This window comes from Nannospalax galili, unplaced genomic scaffold (genome assembly GCF_000622305.1).
Source record: "Nannospalax galili isolate Female #2095 unplaced genomic scaffold, S.galili_v1.0 scaffold563, whole genome shotgun sequence".
Lineage (NCBI taxonomy): Eukaryota > Metazoa > Chordata > Mammalia > Rodentia > Spalacidae > Nannospalax > Nannospalax galili.
Window position 1 is genome coordinate 1,794,662 of NW_008350459.1, and position 17,179 is coordinate 1,811,840.

Sequence of the window (17,179 nt, forward strand, 5' to 3'; positions counted from 1 at the left end):
TCATGGTTAAGTGGCTTTTCTCACTTCTTTTAGGAGAGGAATCCTGCTGAGCTGTCCTTCCAGACAGCCTAATCCTATGCCTCCAGCGGTGTTTTCCTGAAAACCTGTCATCCCTCCTTGGATTTCTGAAGGTGCTTAGAGCTTCTGGTTTCTAATCTATCCCGTTTGCTGTTCTCCTGTTTCCTCTTTGTAGATCCCCACCCTGCTCACCTGTGTTAATGGTTCCTGTTTGTGCACATCTCATTACCAACAGGACTGTGCCCTTCCTCACTCAACATACACTTGGGACATCATTTCCCATGGCTGGGCTCCTGACATCCCATCCCTACCGTAGAGCTATGACTTCAACAGCATCACTGAGTCTCTTTCATAGTCTTCAAACACCCATTCCTTCCACTAAGCCTTTGATGAACACCTCTCTGTGTATTAGCAGGGTGACTACTGCCAGGGAGGATGATCCTAAATGACCCTGTACCCCTCAGCAGGTACAGGAGACAGGGAGGTTCTGGTCTCACTTGATACAAGGCATGGTGCTCAATTGGCCAAGCCATCATTTAGAGAAAGTCATGACCTCCTGGCCCAGGACTCACTCAACAGGCTCCTTCTGTCTTCACCCAATGTGCTATCCAATCTTTAAACATTTCATGGAAGTGCATTTCACACACCCCACTGGGTGTTACATGGTGTTTAAGGAAGTCATGGGACTGTATTCTCAAATTTTTCTTAATTTTTTTTTCTATATGCAGGATCTGGGTTGTGGTTCTGTGATAGTGTATGCTTAATATGTACAGAGTCCTGGGTTTGCTTGACAGCATGGGAAAATGTTTGTTTTGCTTTCTCTGACATACTTAACATTTTTCGGTGATGGGAGAAACACAGAAAGTGAGTCAGCTGTGTACGGAGGAGAGACGCTCCGAGATTCCTTCAAGTGTTGCTCCCCGCCACCCTGCCTCACCATGGTACAGCTCTAGAAGGGCTGCACTGAGCTGGAGGCCAGGCCTCTCTGCTTGATCAGAATCAACAGGGAAGGTTATGTGGGGAGGAATGAATCCTAAGGAGTGACCCATCTAAGACTTGGGCTAAGGGATCTCTTCAGCTGTGAGTGCCGGACTGTTGGCACTCTCTTCAAAAGCAGCTGGACAGGGTATTTCTACACTGCTTTTCTTCCATTTAAAATAACAGCATTCCGGGGGATATCCCAGGGACATGAGACAAACATTGCCTGATAGTAGAAGGCCCAGTACTCAAGCTGGAAATGCCACATGGAGAAAGTTCAGTGTGGGGACGTCTTAAGTAGTCTAGAAATAGACAGAATATTCTTCAAGCTTGTGAACTGTTTTATGTGAGAAGAGAGGAGTGGTGAGAATAAATAGAGGCAGGTACCTAGTATGCAGCTCCCAGGCCCCACCCCCGGGGTAGATGAAAAGATCCAAAGTCAGTACAGGGTAAGCTTACAAAGCCCCAGGAAAAACCCTGGTCAAGTGGGACTCAACCTACTGTGTCATGGAATTCCAGAGACAGCCAGAGACAGCCTCGGAGAATTTCAAGGACCTTGGTTTAGCCTAAATGCTTTATTTAGAGCAGAAACTATAAACTCAAAACAATTATAGGGAATATCATGACACAAACAATGAGAAGGCAACGGGCCATAGATACAAATGGGAAGTCATCTCATTCCTTCCAGTGCTTAGAGCTGGCAGTACCACCCAGTAACCATTGCCATTTAGAACACGCACTCAAACTACCAGAACCTTCATTTCCAAAAGTAGTCTAAAATATGAATTTTTATACATTCCTTCTAAAATTATTCAATGATAAACTGTCATGTACATCAAATGATTCCATGAGGGCTGTCACTTGCCAAGGTCACAGAGGGAGGATGAAATAAAAATATTTGAGACAGGGTCTCACTATGTAGCTCTGGCTGGTTTGGGACTCACTATGTAGACCAGGTTGGGCTCAAATTCACAGAGATCTGCCTACCTCTGCCTCTCAAGTGCTGGGATTAAAGGTGTGCACCACCATGCCTGTCTCAACTTTTTATTTTTTGAGATAGGGTCTCACTATGTAGCCCCAAGCTGGCTTCCAATTCTCAGTCCTCCTAATTAGCCTGCGAGTGTGATTCCAGCCATGGGGGCATCTTTTGTATTCAAACATGAATAACAAACATTGTACCTTACCTGTTAGCTAAGGGCTTATAGGAAAGGAGGAGTCTGAGTAAGAGAGGACTGTAAGAAGACACATATGGTCACGTACATCCTGGGGGTGGATGGGAGAAGGGGCTGCTGAAAGGAATCTTAAGAGGCTTTTCCAGTTGTACAAAGGGAACAGAATGGAGAACATGAGAGGAAACAGGAATCCAAGAGATTTGATTGGCCATACAGAAAAGACTCCCTCTGGATTCCTCTGCCTGTATATGCACTGCTGCTAGCCACCCTTTCCCTTCCATGGAGCCTCATGCTCTAGCTGCATTCATTAGAAACAAAAGGTGTAAGTGTGGGTGAAAAAAAAAGAAATTTTAGAAAGCAAACAAAGAGGGTAATATTAGGTGATGAGGAAGGACGGAATGCACGCAAGGACGCACGAGTCATGAGAGAAGATACAAAGCGATTTTTTTCTAGTTTTCATGGTGGATATGTGAGTTCAGTCTGCTGGCTGTATACTTAAGTATCCAGAGCCATTTTTGCATCCTAGAAGAATCCAACATATATTATTCCTTTAAGGCAGTGATTGTGAAAACTGAGCTTTTTAAAAATTCCATTGACCATTAGTGTAATAAGAATTAGATATGACTAGTCAGTGAATACATTTGTTGCATTGTCCCACTTAGAAAAAGTGATGTTTTGCAAATTTGTTCTTGGGGGGAAGGGTTCTACAACCTGAAAATTTTCTTTTTCTTCTGTTTAAAACTACATCAAATCATTCTATCATAGTATAAATTGCATTGCTATACATAAAGTACAGTCTAACCAAAACATGTAATTTCAGTTGCATCCTAATTTACTCTACTGAATAATGAAAACTCAATTCATTTTGTTAGGAGAAGAAAAGACTCAGACATGTAAAAATATTTTACAGTATCTATAATAAATGCAAAAAAATCAATACAAACAAAACTTGGCTTTAGCAAACTGTACATACATAAATATCTTTTTTATACTATAATATTCATCTTTTTTCACATAAAGCTTTCCATGATCATATTTATTACATCTAAGTTTTCTTTATACTTTTTTTTTTAAAAAGGTGCCTTTTAGATTTACAGCTTGTGCTTCTAAAGCAAACGTTGAAAGTCATGCCCCAAAGGAAAACAAAGAAAACAGGAAGCTGCCATATAAGCTCTTAAAAACGGTGTGTTACAAGTTTGAACACATCTTCAGCATTGGTTGGTAGATTATACGATACTGACACGGTGCTTGGGAGGGCATTTATTTTGGGTGGATGGAGCAGCACCACGGGAAAGCTGCCCGGATGGCCCACTGGAGCCCTTGGCTATGCAGCCAATGGGCCAAAGGCCCAGACTTCATGGGTCCAGGGAATTCTTCATGACCTTAACTCAGTCTCTTTTGTGTTAAGGTCCAAAGCATCAAGTATCTTTCCCAAACCTTCTGTTTAGTCTCCTCCTGTTTGTCATCCACTCCAAAGGCATGATTTACACATACACATTAGGAGGAGAGCTGAAGCTGCCGCCGAGGCTTCTGCCAAGATCAAGGTCCTCTTCAACAGCCCGGGGTTGCTTTCGGCCCAGTCCTCATGCTGTCGACGTTTGTACTGATGACATCGGCTTGGTTCAGAGCGGAGGAGGACCATTTGTGTATCTGAGCATGGGGTGGAATGATCGGGCGAAGTTGTTGGAGAGGGCGCAGCTGTAGTCTTCCTCTGACATCGGTACGAGGCAGGCCAGCCCAATGAGGAGCAGCAGGAGCAGCTGAAGGGGGAGCGCTGCCCGGAGCACTCGGACCAGGAAGGCTCGACCTGCCCGCGGGGGCCTCGGCTCAGAAAGGGAGGAACCTGAGCCACCTTTTGTGGACCTAAGAGGAGAATCAACATAAACAACTGAACGCAAAAACTGGATGGTGCTGGGGCTTGCTTCTGTTCCTTCCTGGAAGACAAAGGGCCATGCAAAACACAACCCAACTTGGCAATGAGCAGCCAGCTTTCCGCAAGGCGCCCGTCATTTCCCCACCATCCAAAGAACAACTTCTAGCCTTCTGCAGGTTGCCCCAGTTCCTTCCCCACCACCAAAGAAACTGGTTTGAAAACATACTGACAAAATGTAAATATCTAGTCAGTCAACTGAAGGCGATGACATTCAAAGCACTCCTTTATTCCTCAATTTGGTAAAACCTTTTCCATCAATAATGATACTTGTAGAAATTAAATCCAGGATAATTAAAATGTAGATGTTTTATACAGTATATTTTTGTCTTAAGAATATCAGAGATACTGTTAGCAAAAATTAATTTTTGTCAGAACCCTAGAGCACACACCATCTAACCATTTGGACATGCCCAAATCAAGGATAAAAACAACCCCAGTCATTTTGCTCAGATTCAGGAGAGCTATTTACTCTTAGAGCAGGCCCTGGTTTCATCTTGCACCAAACCAGCATCTGGTCCTGACCTAAGCAGATTCAAAGCCGCACAGAAAATAGCAATGGAATCTATCTACAGAGCACTGCTGCTGAGAGATGTAGATCCCAGTTTGGTCCTATCACTAGTTTGCTGGCTTTGGAAAACTGACCTCATTTTTCTGGAGAGGACAGACTACCATCTTAAAGGTTCCTCCTCGACTCTAAGCTCTACATTTTGCTACCCCTATTAGTACATTAGAGATAAAGCATAGATTTTTTAGTATTCATAAGAAACAGTGGTTATAAGTACTGAATATAGAAGCAGATTTTGAGTTGCGTATGACAGTTTTTTTGGGGGGGGAGCAGGGTTTTGTTGGACTACTTGTGGAAAAGACAAACACAGGGATTTTACTTACAAGAGGCATCTTGTGCACACCCGTACAACACTGTGTGAGTGAAAGTAATAGATATTCCAGGAAGACACATTCCTAAGGCCCTAGTATGAATTCCCTAATGAGTTTAGTATGATTGGAGGTAAGGACATCACATGTTAGGTTGTTGAAAGAATAAGATGTAAAAGATATGTTGGTAAGTCTGAAGTTTTGGCTCATAAGAAAACTTTGTAGCTCCCTGTTGGCTGTTAATTTCTGAACAGTAGGGGATAAGGAGTGGCACTTGAGAAAATCAATATTCAAATAGGAATATAGCTATAGTCTTCTTGAAGGGAACAGATTACTCAAATCTCTGTCATTAAACCACCAAAGAAGGATGGGACAGAGGCTGGCACTGATGCCCTAGGAAGCACTGCATTTCCAGTATGGTTCTTGATGTGTAATGGAAAAAACAAAAAAATCATTGGCTCCCAGCACTCGAGAGGCAGAGGCAGGCAGATCCTCTATGAGTTCGAGGCCAGCCTGGTCTACAGAGTGAGTTCCAGGCAGCGGGAGCTACAGGGAGACCCTGTCTCAAAAAGACCAAAAAAAAAAAAAAAAAAAATCATTGGCCTAAATTAAAACCTTGTTTCCTCCTGAAGTTCACAACTAAAAGTGGTGTGATCTTGACCAACTCATGTTAGTTGTATGACAGCCTTTCAAATCAGGCTAGAGGATCTTCTAAGTTTTCAGCTCTATGTTTAGTGTAATTTATGACTTCTACTAGTTTGTGAGTATAAATGGGGCCCCCACTGAGCAGCCATAAGAGTTCAATCACCATCTAGTGGGCAAACTGCTTAACTGTCCTTATGTTAAGTTAGTAAATTATTCCTAATGAGCTGGATGGGGGAAAATGTACATTTTGAGGAAAAAACAGTAGAGGATAAAAGAAATATGTTATGTGCTTTACTAATGGAAGGGGAGATAGAAACATCCCCAGCTACCTAGTTATAAAATATTCATGTTGAGAGAGGGTCTTAAAGAGTATGTGTTCCACCTTCTCACTTTATAGCTAAGTAGCTGAGGAGGGTTAACATTTATTCTGAAAATTGTAGGACAGCACTCTAAGCATTTATCTTGAGTTTTCTACTTTAATCCCCATCATAGGCATCTGAAGTGTGTGTTTATTAACACACATTTTATAGATGATGAAAAGGGAGCTCAGATAATGAAGTAAAAGGCTCAACTTTACACCACTAGCAAGGGGCAGAATTAAGAATCCAGCCTTGAGACTTCAGTGATCAGAATTTGGGCTCTGTCTTCTTTTTCTTTCAACTATATTTGTGTGTAGTGTGTGTGTGTGTGTGTGTGTGTGTGTGTGTGTGTGTGTGTATTTGTGTATGCATGACTATGTGCCCACATATGTGTGTGTATAGGTAGAGGCCAGATGCTGACATCAGGTATCTTTCCCTATTGCTCTCCTTCCTGTTATTTTGAGACAAGTCCTCTCATTGAATCTGTAGCTCACCAATTCAGCAAGACTAGCTGTCCAATGAGCTGCAGGGATCCCCATCACTGCCTCCTCAGCACGAGGATCACTGATGCACACCACCACCCGCAGCTTGTTACTTAGATGCTAGGCATTCAAACTCAGGTCTTTATGCTTGTACAGGAAGCACTTAACAGACCAAGCCATCTCCAGAGCCACAGAACTCAGACTCTATCAACAACCAAATTTCAAAGTTAAAGAGATTTGGCAAAATGTTTCCCTGATCCCTGCCCACCACATTCTCTATTGTAACCCCATATCATGATGTATTGGTTGGGGCCATGAATGACAGGTATGTAGGTCATATTTATACCTCATATATCTCACATGCAGAAGCAAAGAGAAGACTTGCACTCTAAAGTGTTTGAAGTGGCTTCCCTGTGCTTAAGACCAATGCTTCCAGTCATAAAGGCACCGATCACCCATCATATCAATATAAGGATGTTTTATTTTCAGGTAGGGGCAGAATCACAGGCAGCAACATTATACTCTCTGGACTTTGTTTTCAATCATTTGCTTTAAAATGTCCTGAGAAGGATGGGATAAAAGGATGGCAAACTCTGTATTGAATTTTTCTTTAGTATATGTTTCTTCAGTGTATGTTGACGTGAAAATTGGCCCCGGCAAACAACATTCACCACCTCCTCTAGTTGGATGAGTGATAAGACAACAGAAGAGAGCTCCACATCCTGCATGACTAAATATCTGATTCACTGGGAGACATTTGAAGACTAGCGATGGGCAGAGGGCCACATACAATTGATAATACAATTCAACAGAGCTGGTAGCTCATCTTTGTCAATTATTAGCTTTGGTGAAGTCAAAGATCAAGATCAAAAAGGAGGCTGTGCCTTGGCTCCTAACAAAATCCGGAAAGGTCATCATTTTGGGAGCACGGACTCACATGTGACTGAATCTTTTGAAGGACATGGCACATTTAACAACATCAGAGCATTCTTTATTAAAATTTAATTGCCACCCACCTGACTTCTAATGTTGAAGAATGCCAACTTAGGGAGAACTAATGGACTGAGGTTGCGAGAAAGAGAACACACAGTACTTGGTGACTGTCTACGCAGTTTACTGAAATGTCTACTCTGAGAAAAATGCCCTTCCTCTTGGCGTTCTGGTAGAGTTTCAACAGAGCCAAATTTGCTTCTTATCCAGGGCAACTCTTTCCTGGAGATTTTAGTACCAGTAGGTTAATGATCTCAAAGTATAAATGTACTTTTGAATATTAACCTGTTGATCTAAATTCACCCGTTTCAAGAGTCCTGGGAAATTCAAAAGGGGAAGAACAAAGGGGACAAGCCGACCAGTTCCTGGACATTTTTATCAGTTTTCATATATACATGGATGCCAGTGTAGACTGCATTTGTATGAGAAAATTAAATGTGTGACTTTACTCAAGGAACTAAATAATTTTGTCCAGAAAATACGTGCATGTTCTCTGTAAGTCAATATTTACCGTATCTCCCTCTTCCACCTCCTTCAAGCTGATGGATATGTAATTGCCTAGAAATTTTTGTCACTTTTCCAAAACATACAGAGGAAGGTTAATGGTAAGGGAGACAGCAGGACATAACAACACACACCACACAAAAGAAAGTGCACATGACAAAGAGACGTGAGAGATTCGAGAATCTGCACACAGATGTGACTCGTTCTGAAAATTCTGTACCATCAAGGAAAATATAGTGAGATTACTCCATGCATATGTCATGTAAAACTGACTGAAAATGTATTTTCAGATAATTTTGACACCTGGTAGCTAGCAATGGCAGTATGGTAAATACTTTTTTTATGCAGAACTTTCTCAGTTTCTATATTATGGTCTTTGAAATCCAGTACTTCCCAGATATGTGGTTCAGAAGATGAGTTTCTAGAACCAATCTAGATCTCTGTTCTCTTACTCTAAGTTGGACACCTGGCTGGTCCTGTGCACTTGTTTGACTTATTTTACCATAGCAGCCTTTTGGTAGAGTGGTGAGGGTCCAGAGTCAGGTGGTACCTGTGTTCATACCTCTAATCCTTTGTCCTTCTGTAAGTTGGGAAATCTAGCCATGTCATGGGGTTTTAAAGTTAGATGAGGTAACACACAATGCCCAGCACGGTGCTTGAAGCACATTAGTACTAAGCAAATGCTAGCATCTCCTCATTACTCTCTGTATGTCCGTACAGGAGGTGTGTGGAGTGGTGTCTCTGGGAGTGGCTGGATTCTGTATGACTGTATAGGAGGTGTGTGGCGTGGAGTCCCTGGGAGTGGCTGGATTCAGTCTGTTCTCCCAGGGGGAACATTTCTGATTTACTAACAGCCTTTTTTCAGAGAGGTAACGAATTTCCCAAATTGCTTGACTGCTTCTCCCCCAAACACTGGGAAAGCCTACCTCAAAATAGTAAAAGAAAAGACTGGTAGAGCCCATCCTAGAGCTGTCCTGGTGCATGAGGGTAGCCTGCCTTGCAAAGGTAACTCCTTTATTCTGGGGCTCTTTGAGTGGTTTGAATAAACAGAGCCCCCAGGAAGAAAGAGTCCAACAGAAGAAATTTGAAAACAAATTCCACTAGAACCCGAACAGCACTAATGGGAGAACTTAGTGTATAAGCAAAAACCACACTGGCTTGCTTAGATGTAGTTGACTACCTTGAACAAATTTAAAATGAGGCCTCCTGTCCCTCCCTAGCAGGACTTCAGCCAGTCCTTTGCGACTCTCACTCTGCCTTAATTCTTGGTACCAAGACTAATAGAGTCCAGGGCAGTCCTGCGTTCCACTGTTCTCAGTGCTAGAACGAAGTCATCACTCCTCATCCTGCATGGCCTACAGAGAATTATAGTCTCATTTTGCTGAAAATTGGCACGAAATCTTCCCATTTTTAACCACAACTCATCTATACTAGCATATCTATATTGAAGAGCTTTTGGTGACAGGGTTAGAAAATCCAAAGTCAGATGTAGGAAAAAAGTACGAGCCAGACCATCATGAGCATTGCTTTGAAAGCACATTTCTACAATACATTTTTAATCTCAAATAAAAACCATGAATATTATGAGTTATTGTAAATGTGGGCACAGATCTTTTTCAGTTTCTTATAATTTTAGCAAGCTCCTGGAAGCTCTCTAGAACTGATTCAAGGAATCTCTAGATTCTGATACACTGCAAATCTCTCAATGGGGGGGAAACATCATGTATTAACTCTGTAGGCTTAGGACCCAACAGAGTAGATGCTCAGTAACTCTGGCCTCAACCCATATTAGAATATTATAATGTTAAACAAGGATATGGAATTGCTACCTTTTAATCCAACTGAAACATGAAGTAGGTGAGTATGAAATTAACTTTTGTATTTAAACAACAAAGACCATTACTATCCCCTTCAAGATAATACACAGTCCTTGCAAAGCACTTTCTTTCTGTTCTCTGATAAAAGAATCTGTCTAAAATGTTTTCATTACAGATTTCTGAGGGTAATAGTCTCCTCCTGCTTGTTCAATAACCTTTCAAATTTGCTAGACCAGTGCAAGATCAAACACAAGGTATCTCTAGTAGCTATGCCAAGGAACAGTGGGACAGCCTGGACTGTGAGTGAAGTCCATTCCCTTAGTGGCCTCTGTGTTTTACAGTCAGGGTTGGGTGCACCCAATTCAAGGTGCCATGGAGTTCAGAAGGCCAAGAAGGTTGAGCCATAGCCTGTCTGCCAGTGTTTGACAGAGCTTGCCAATCAGGTGAAGACTCTTTGTAACGCATTCCCTCCTAAGTAACAAAGTGAACACTAAGCTGAATTTTCAGAAAGACGGTAATCAGCGGTGCTGGGCAGAGGAGTGAGCATGTGGCCGACCCAGAGGCAAAAGTCCTGTTAGAAGGCACACGGAAGCAACCTTTGCCCTAAGAAGCAACGCCTTAGACATTTTAAAAAGATCTATATGGCTGTCTGAAATCATTGGGATAACAGGTAACTTCAATATTTGGGAACCAAAAAATAATTACTGTAGCTGTTATGTAAGAGGTTTTCCCTTGCCACCAGCATCACTTTTACCAACTAAAGATGGAATCTCTAGTTTCCTCAGAGGAATCCTATATGTATGATATTCTTCATTTGTGGTCATGGCAGATCCTCCATTTGTAGGAAGAAGAGGATACATATAATACAGTGATCTGCCTATACTATGTGATTGCCTTGCTTCCTAGTGGGCTAAGATGATTTAAGAGCACCTACAGATGTTCACCATTATCTTCCAAAGTCCCTGGGAGGTTCATTCCATATTTCATTATTGCTAATTTATTACAGATTATAAAAAAAACTCTGTAATATTATCTTCATACAGAAAAGGAGAAAAAATTATAGTAAGAGGATGCGTAAACCAAAACACCCTCTGCATCCCATCAGCCGAGTGAGGAAGGCCACACAAAAGAGCCAGCACTCCAGCACATAGATGGGGCACTAAAGCTACTATTTATTACTCAGGGGTTGCTTTCAGTTCTAGATTCCCTTTTCTCCACCCTCCCTCCAGGAATTTAGATCTCTTCTCAGTGGTGATAAGTTTCCAGAGGGGCAGAAACTTTCACAGGGAACTACTTGGAATGGGAATGAAAAGCCAGCTGCAAGGACAGTATTTTCATTTCGAAAAAACGTACTGGGAAACATGAACTGATGAGTGGAAGGCAAAGGCACAGGCATGACATCACAGCAACAACAGAGAAGGCGAAGCATGGCTAACTGCATGAACGAGGGACCCAGAGGCAAGCACGGGCAGAGGGGTGGTGGTGGCAGTTGGGGGTCAGATCTCAGTAGGTGACTGAGCAGGGCATGGACTGATCTTGAGTTCAGAATGAAAGTGCTCGCTGAGTGTGAAGAATGTAAGTGGCTCTGTGCTGGCAGGGGAGGAGTTTTAGGGTGAGCAAAAGAGTCTTAGAAGACTAGAAGGTACTTGTAATTTAAGTGAAGAACACTAAATGAGACTTGGCCATTTTGAGAATCCAAAACCCACAATCTGGATAAAAAAGGAAGGTAAAATAAAAACTTGGAGATGTTAGTGCATTTTATGCAGATTTGTGGGTTCTGTGAGTGGTAAAATAATTCACAGATCAATTACCTGTCTTATTGTAAAATGTTGAAAGAAGAGGATGATAAAAATCTGCCATGAATCAATGGCAGTTGCGCCACCAACTGTAACCCACATTTATGGACACATGGAGCATCTTTTGATGAAAAGGACTAGATGGGATAGGTAGAGCAAAACAAAGTTTTGATGGAATCCAAGTATCATATGATATGACATTTACCTTTCTCCGTGGAGAAACTTCTCTTCCGAGTTACTAGGAAAAGGCATAATTTCTTAACTACCCTGAAGCACACCAGATTGGAGGCTTCCCTAAATCATGAGCAATTTTCATCATCCTCTTGGGGTTATAAAACAGTGTGGAAACCAGGAGAACAAGGTACCTGCTCTTTGGACTGCTGACAGAGGGTCTAGGCTGTGAGAGACTACATTTGCCTCATGGCTGTTTGCAATGAACAGGGGTAAAGAAAGAAAAATGTTCAGTCCAGGCAATTAAAGACAAGCTACCGATGAAAATAACTAAAAGTGCAGCAAAGAAAAAACAAACCGAATGTAATGCAATGATCGGTACCCATGAACCAAGGAAACTGGCTTTTCTTCTGTGGAAGAAGTGGAACAAATTCATGGTTACAGCATCAGTCATTAAATCAACTTATATTGTGATTCTGGCATCCACACACAGTGGGCACAGTTGCTCCCTCTTTTCATGTGGAAACACAAATGACTCTATGCTAAATAAGCATTCTAAACATACAATTCATGTTATTAATCTGTATCCTTATAGATACAGGATACAGGATAATTTATACGGGTTGCAAATTTGAGGTCATAGAGACAATATTAGAAGGTTTGGTAGGAAAATGACATGGTTCTTTGTAGAGATAAAGCCCAACAAGTTACATACTCAAGATAAATTAAGACCAAAATTTTAACTGAAAAGCCAGTATTCCTTTACATTCTTAAACTAGGATCTATAGGAAACTAGTGAATGTTGGTTAAAAAAATCCTAAAAAGGATAATACATTTACCAGCATACAACATAAGTATACACAACAAAAAATACAAATGAAATTATTACTTCTAAAAAGTAAGGGAAAATGGAATGAATATGCTCATAAAGCCAGACCAAAAAAAAAAAAAAAAACAAAAAAAAAACAAACAAAAATAAAAACAAGCTTCTAATTACACAGAGAAATCAAGATATAGAGGGTGGCAGGGGGCAAATTTGTCTTTTCATCCTTGGGGTGTTGAAGTGAGGCAGTCCCCACCACAGACTGAGTATGGGGTGGACTTGAGTAGCTACCATTTCAGGGTTAATGTTCAGAAGCCCTTCAGGATCACCACTTAGAAGCCTCTCTACTTGAGAGTCAATATAACAATTGTCTTATCAATTCAGGGGACCCATGAGACCTTCACAGTTTGCCCATCAGTGGGCCTGGGAGTGGTACTTTGAGGGAAGGAGCCAGAGGGTACACATGTGCACCAGTTCAGGAAACAGCCATTTAGGCAAGAAAAAAAAAATCATTGTTCTACCTACATATCAGCCACACACTGAGGGCATTTAAAAATGCTCTTTTCCAATCCTGAGGGCATGCTACAAGGCTGAGGGGGCACCTTTACAAGGATGGGTGCTCTTTCCTATCTGGGGACTACCGTTTTGAGCATGTGGACCCTGTAGGCATAAAAACTATCACTTTTCACTGCCCCCCCACCCCGCTCCATGGGCCAATTGAAAAGGGGCTGTAGGAAGTTACCGATTTCTGTCTGTTTGGGGTACTTCTTCCTGATGTGGGACTCACAGATCCTGAGGTGTCTAGTTCATCTGCAGAGGACCAGGAAGACAAATCCTACAAAGGAAAAGCATCGTTTTAACAACTCTATGTCCCAGAGTCCTGAGGGCTCTGTATAAGCTGTGTGCTTCCCACCCCAGCTCTATTCATCTTTATCTCTATGTGTCCATCAGAAAAATCAGACCAGCTCATGGGAGAAATGGAATGGAACCAAATTATTCTAGTTTTGTTGAGATTTCTTGGCTGTAATTTTGGCCCTTCTGGAAAACATAGCCAGAGTTTTATTACTGTGCTTTACTATTTCTTAGTGACATGGGTGTGAATTAATATAGACTTAGGAGAGTGGGAAAAGTCTGCTTCACAAGTGCAGGTCACTCAGACAGACAGAATCTAATTCATTTCAGTTAGAAACAAAAGAGAGCCTTCTAGGAGTCTGCAGTGTGGAATCAGAACAATTGTACTGCTTCGGCCTGCTGTGACTCAGAAGGGATTGTGCTTGGCCTGCTTACAAAAGGATGAAGCATTTGTACGTTTGTGATGGGATTTCACAACTGAATGTCTGAAACCCTACAAGCACCACTTTATCTACAGGCACGTCTCTCAAAATCAATGATTACCATGGTAGAGCAGACTCCATAAGATAAATGAGCACAGGACTGTTTTCAAATGAATGAATGAATGAATGAATGAATGAATTCATAAGGAAAGTTCATGCTTTCTGGGGTGTTTAATACAAACTCCCATGCAATGACTGGCTTGCTGTACCATGGCCGTGTAAAGGAAAATGTGAGGTTTCTTAAATAAGTGACATACATCACCACAGTAGTCACAGTAACGGGGTTGACAGTGACAGTATTAAGAAGTCTCTTGGATTTGATAGAATCAAAAGCACTGTCCTGTTATAAAAGTTTATGAGTCTGCTTTTATATTTTGAGACAGTTCTTGAAAGAACAGTGATTGAAAGTGGCCACTCTGTTCTGACAAGTGCTACATTTGAGCCTTTCTACAACAGATGGAGATGTGATGCTTCAGTCTCCAGTAGGAGATGTGACACTTCGATGTCTGGGAGGGCTTACCTGATGACTGCTTGACATGTCCAATAACTTCTCCAGATCCTTGATATGATGACTGACCTCCTTCAAGAGAAGTTTGAGCCTGTTTCCAATAGCATGGACTTTTTCTTTGGCTTCTAGGCAGTCTGAACCTTCGGCATTCACCAAGAGTTGGCGAGACATGTCTTGCAGTGAGGCCACTCTGAGCTGGGCTTCCATCAGCTCGTGCTTTATTTGCTATGTACATAAAAGAAAACATCTTTCTAAAAAGTTGTGGTGGTTGGAGGAAGTTCTCCATGTGGGTCATCATAACCAGAACTGAGAATGTGTTGTTCGCCCTCTAAACAGGGCTGAGCTCCTGAAATGGGACCTGGGGACTGTGCAAACCCTGCTTTTGCCAAAGATGCTCTGAGAGGTCTCTGAACCTCCCTGATTTGTGTTTTCATTGGATGCCTGGTCTATAGTAAGAATTACTGGTAAGATTAAGTTGAGTGAGGTTTGGAAAGATACTTATAATGTAAAGTACTATTGCAAATGGGCTATAAGAAAAAAAAATGTTAACATCTGTGCTGGATAGCTTTAGTGTCAACTTGACACACCTGGGTTGAGGGAGCCTCAGTTGGGGAATTGATGCTATTGGACTGGCCTGTGGCCATGTCTGAGGGGCATCTTCTTGATGAGTGATGTGGGAGGGCCCAGCCCATTGTGGGTGGGCCTGTGTTGCATAAGAAAGCAGGAGCCAGGGAAGCAAGCCAGGGAAGCAGCATCCCTCCATGGCCTGTGCTCCAGGTCCTGCTTCCAGGTTCCTACCCTGAGTTCTTACCTTGGGCTCCTTGATGAACTGTGACCTGGGAAATGTAAGCTGAATAAACCCTTTCCTCCCCAAGTTGGTAGCGGTCAGAGTGTTTTGTCACAGCAATGGAGAAACAAACCAGAACAACATCTAGATGCAGTAAAACTCAAACATGCCTAGGTAGGCTCTGCTATCTAGGCAAAACTTTTAAAACACTCTAGGGTGACTTGTCATTTACAGCTAAATGCCAGAGGTCGAGGTTGAGTAAAAATACAGCAGCACTACTATCTTGGTTTCTAAGACCCTCCTAGCACTGAATTAAAAGCTACCAATTCGGTAGTTCAGGTTAGTGAGTGCTAAATGCTATGACATAACATTTTAAAATTATGGAGACCTATAAATTTGAAGCATTTTCTCCTAATGGAACTCAAGTATGCTTCCTTACTGTTTAGAAAAAATCACTTAACTATGCTGTACTGTACCATTATGCTGTCTCAACATCCTGTATATGAATCTGCCTGGTAAGTTTCTGCTTGAATTTAATGCCAGAAAAAGCCTCTTGCTTCCTAAGAACTGGATGTATGTCTGTTTTGTGAGACGAGAATAAGTCATCTTATCAATTTCTGCAAACCTGGCACTCAGCTTCACGTTTCACCTGGCATATTTAAGTCCTTGTCACTGTCTCTCTTAGTTTTAATAGTTTTAATGTTCTTTCACAATATGCCACTAAATATATTGCGATATTTAATGTTAACTCTCAACTTGTCAGAATATAGAATCACCTGGGAGACAGGTCTCTGGTCCTGCCTGTGGGAGATTATCTTAATTGGGGGTGGGACCATTACCTGCACAGGGCATCTGGACTGTGTGAAATGGGGGAGTGAGCTGAGCACCAGCTTTTACCTTTCTGCTTCCTGACTGTGGATGCCATGTGACCATCTGCTTCAAACTCCTGCTGCTTTGACTTGCAATGATGGACTATACCTTCTAATTGTGAGCCAGAAATAGTCCCTGTCTCTTAAATTGCTTTTGTCAGAGTATTTTATCACAGCATCAGGAAAAGAAACTCAGATACACACTTAGAGAATACAGGTAGAGCATATACAGTTCTAATTAAAAGCAAGCACAACTCATCAAAAATCTGGCTTAATAAACACAAGATAAATGAGATTAAGAACAGTTAAGATTAGAACAACCAAGTGATGGTTAATAATGTTGGTGGGTGTGATTTACACATTTTTGGAAAGATTAAGGAATTAAGTTAGAGACTTAAGTTAGAGCATAATTTTAGAGACTACCATGAAAGAGGTAAAAAATGCATCCTTAATAAAAATAACTAGCGTTCTCACCATGAGCTGTTTGTGATGGTCCTGAAGTATCTCTGGGTCAAGGTTAGAATCAATAGGGACAACTTCATTTTTCCTTCTGTCAATGTTCTCCAGCATGAGAAGCAAACCATGGCTCATTTCATGGAAATCCTATTGAAAGACAGAGAGCATAAAATAGCTATAGACAACACATTTCTCTAGAATACATTTTAATTCTGTCTGACTGCTCCCATTGTTAAACATACATTGGTATACAGATCAGCGCATGGCCCTTCTCTGAGGAAGGCAGTAGAACACAGCCCAAGCTCAACAGCCCCTGTGCTGTTGGAATGACCTGAGAGTGAGTTCATCTTCTTACTAAAAGCATCTAACTTATCCCTTGTGGGAACATTTGGACATTAAGCAGACTGACTTCAATTTCTGAAAGAAGAGCAGTACTAATAGACAGTTTGCAAGGAAGCAACTACTCTTTGTGTACTTGAATCATCCCACTTTTTATTTCTTATTTTATGTATATGAGTGTATTGCCTGCATGTAAGTGCACCTGTGTAGTGCAATGCCAGTGTAGGTCAGAAGGTTTTGGATCCCCTAGAAAGGGGGTTATGGATGTTGTTAGCTGGAATGTGGGTGCTGGGAATCGAACCTGCGTCCTCTGCAAGAGCAGCCA

The 17,179-nt window shown here is 41.7% G+C and overlaps 1 protein-coding gene across 1 annotated transcript in view; it reads right to left on the reverse strand.

Moving 5' to 3' along the window:
• Positions 1–1,552: 1,552 nt before the first annotated feature.
• The window catches only part of LOC103745759 (nesprin-1-like), a gene marked incomplete in the record, with an annotated part of 95,465 nt that continues 79,838 nt past the window's right edge, over positions 1,553–17,179 (reverse strand). Inside the window, 5 exon segments of the mRNA XM_029570753.1 lie at positions 1,553–4,031; positions 11,933–11,991; positions 13,304–13,396; positions 14,416–14,628; positions 16,534–16,662. Of these exon segments, the coding sequence (XP_029426613.1) occupies positions 3,791–4,031; positions 11,933–11,991; positions 13,304–13,396; positions 14,416–14,628; positions 16,534–16,662 (735 nt within the window).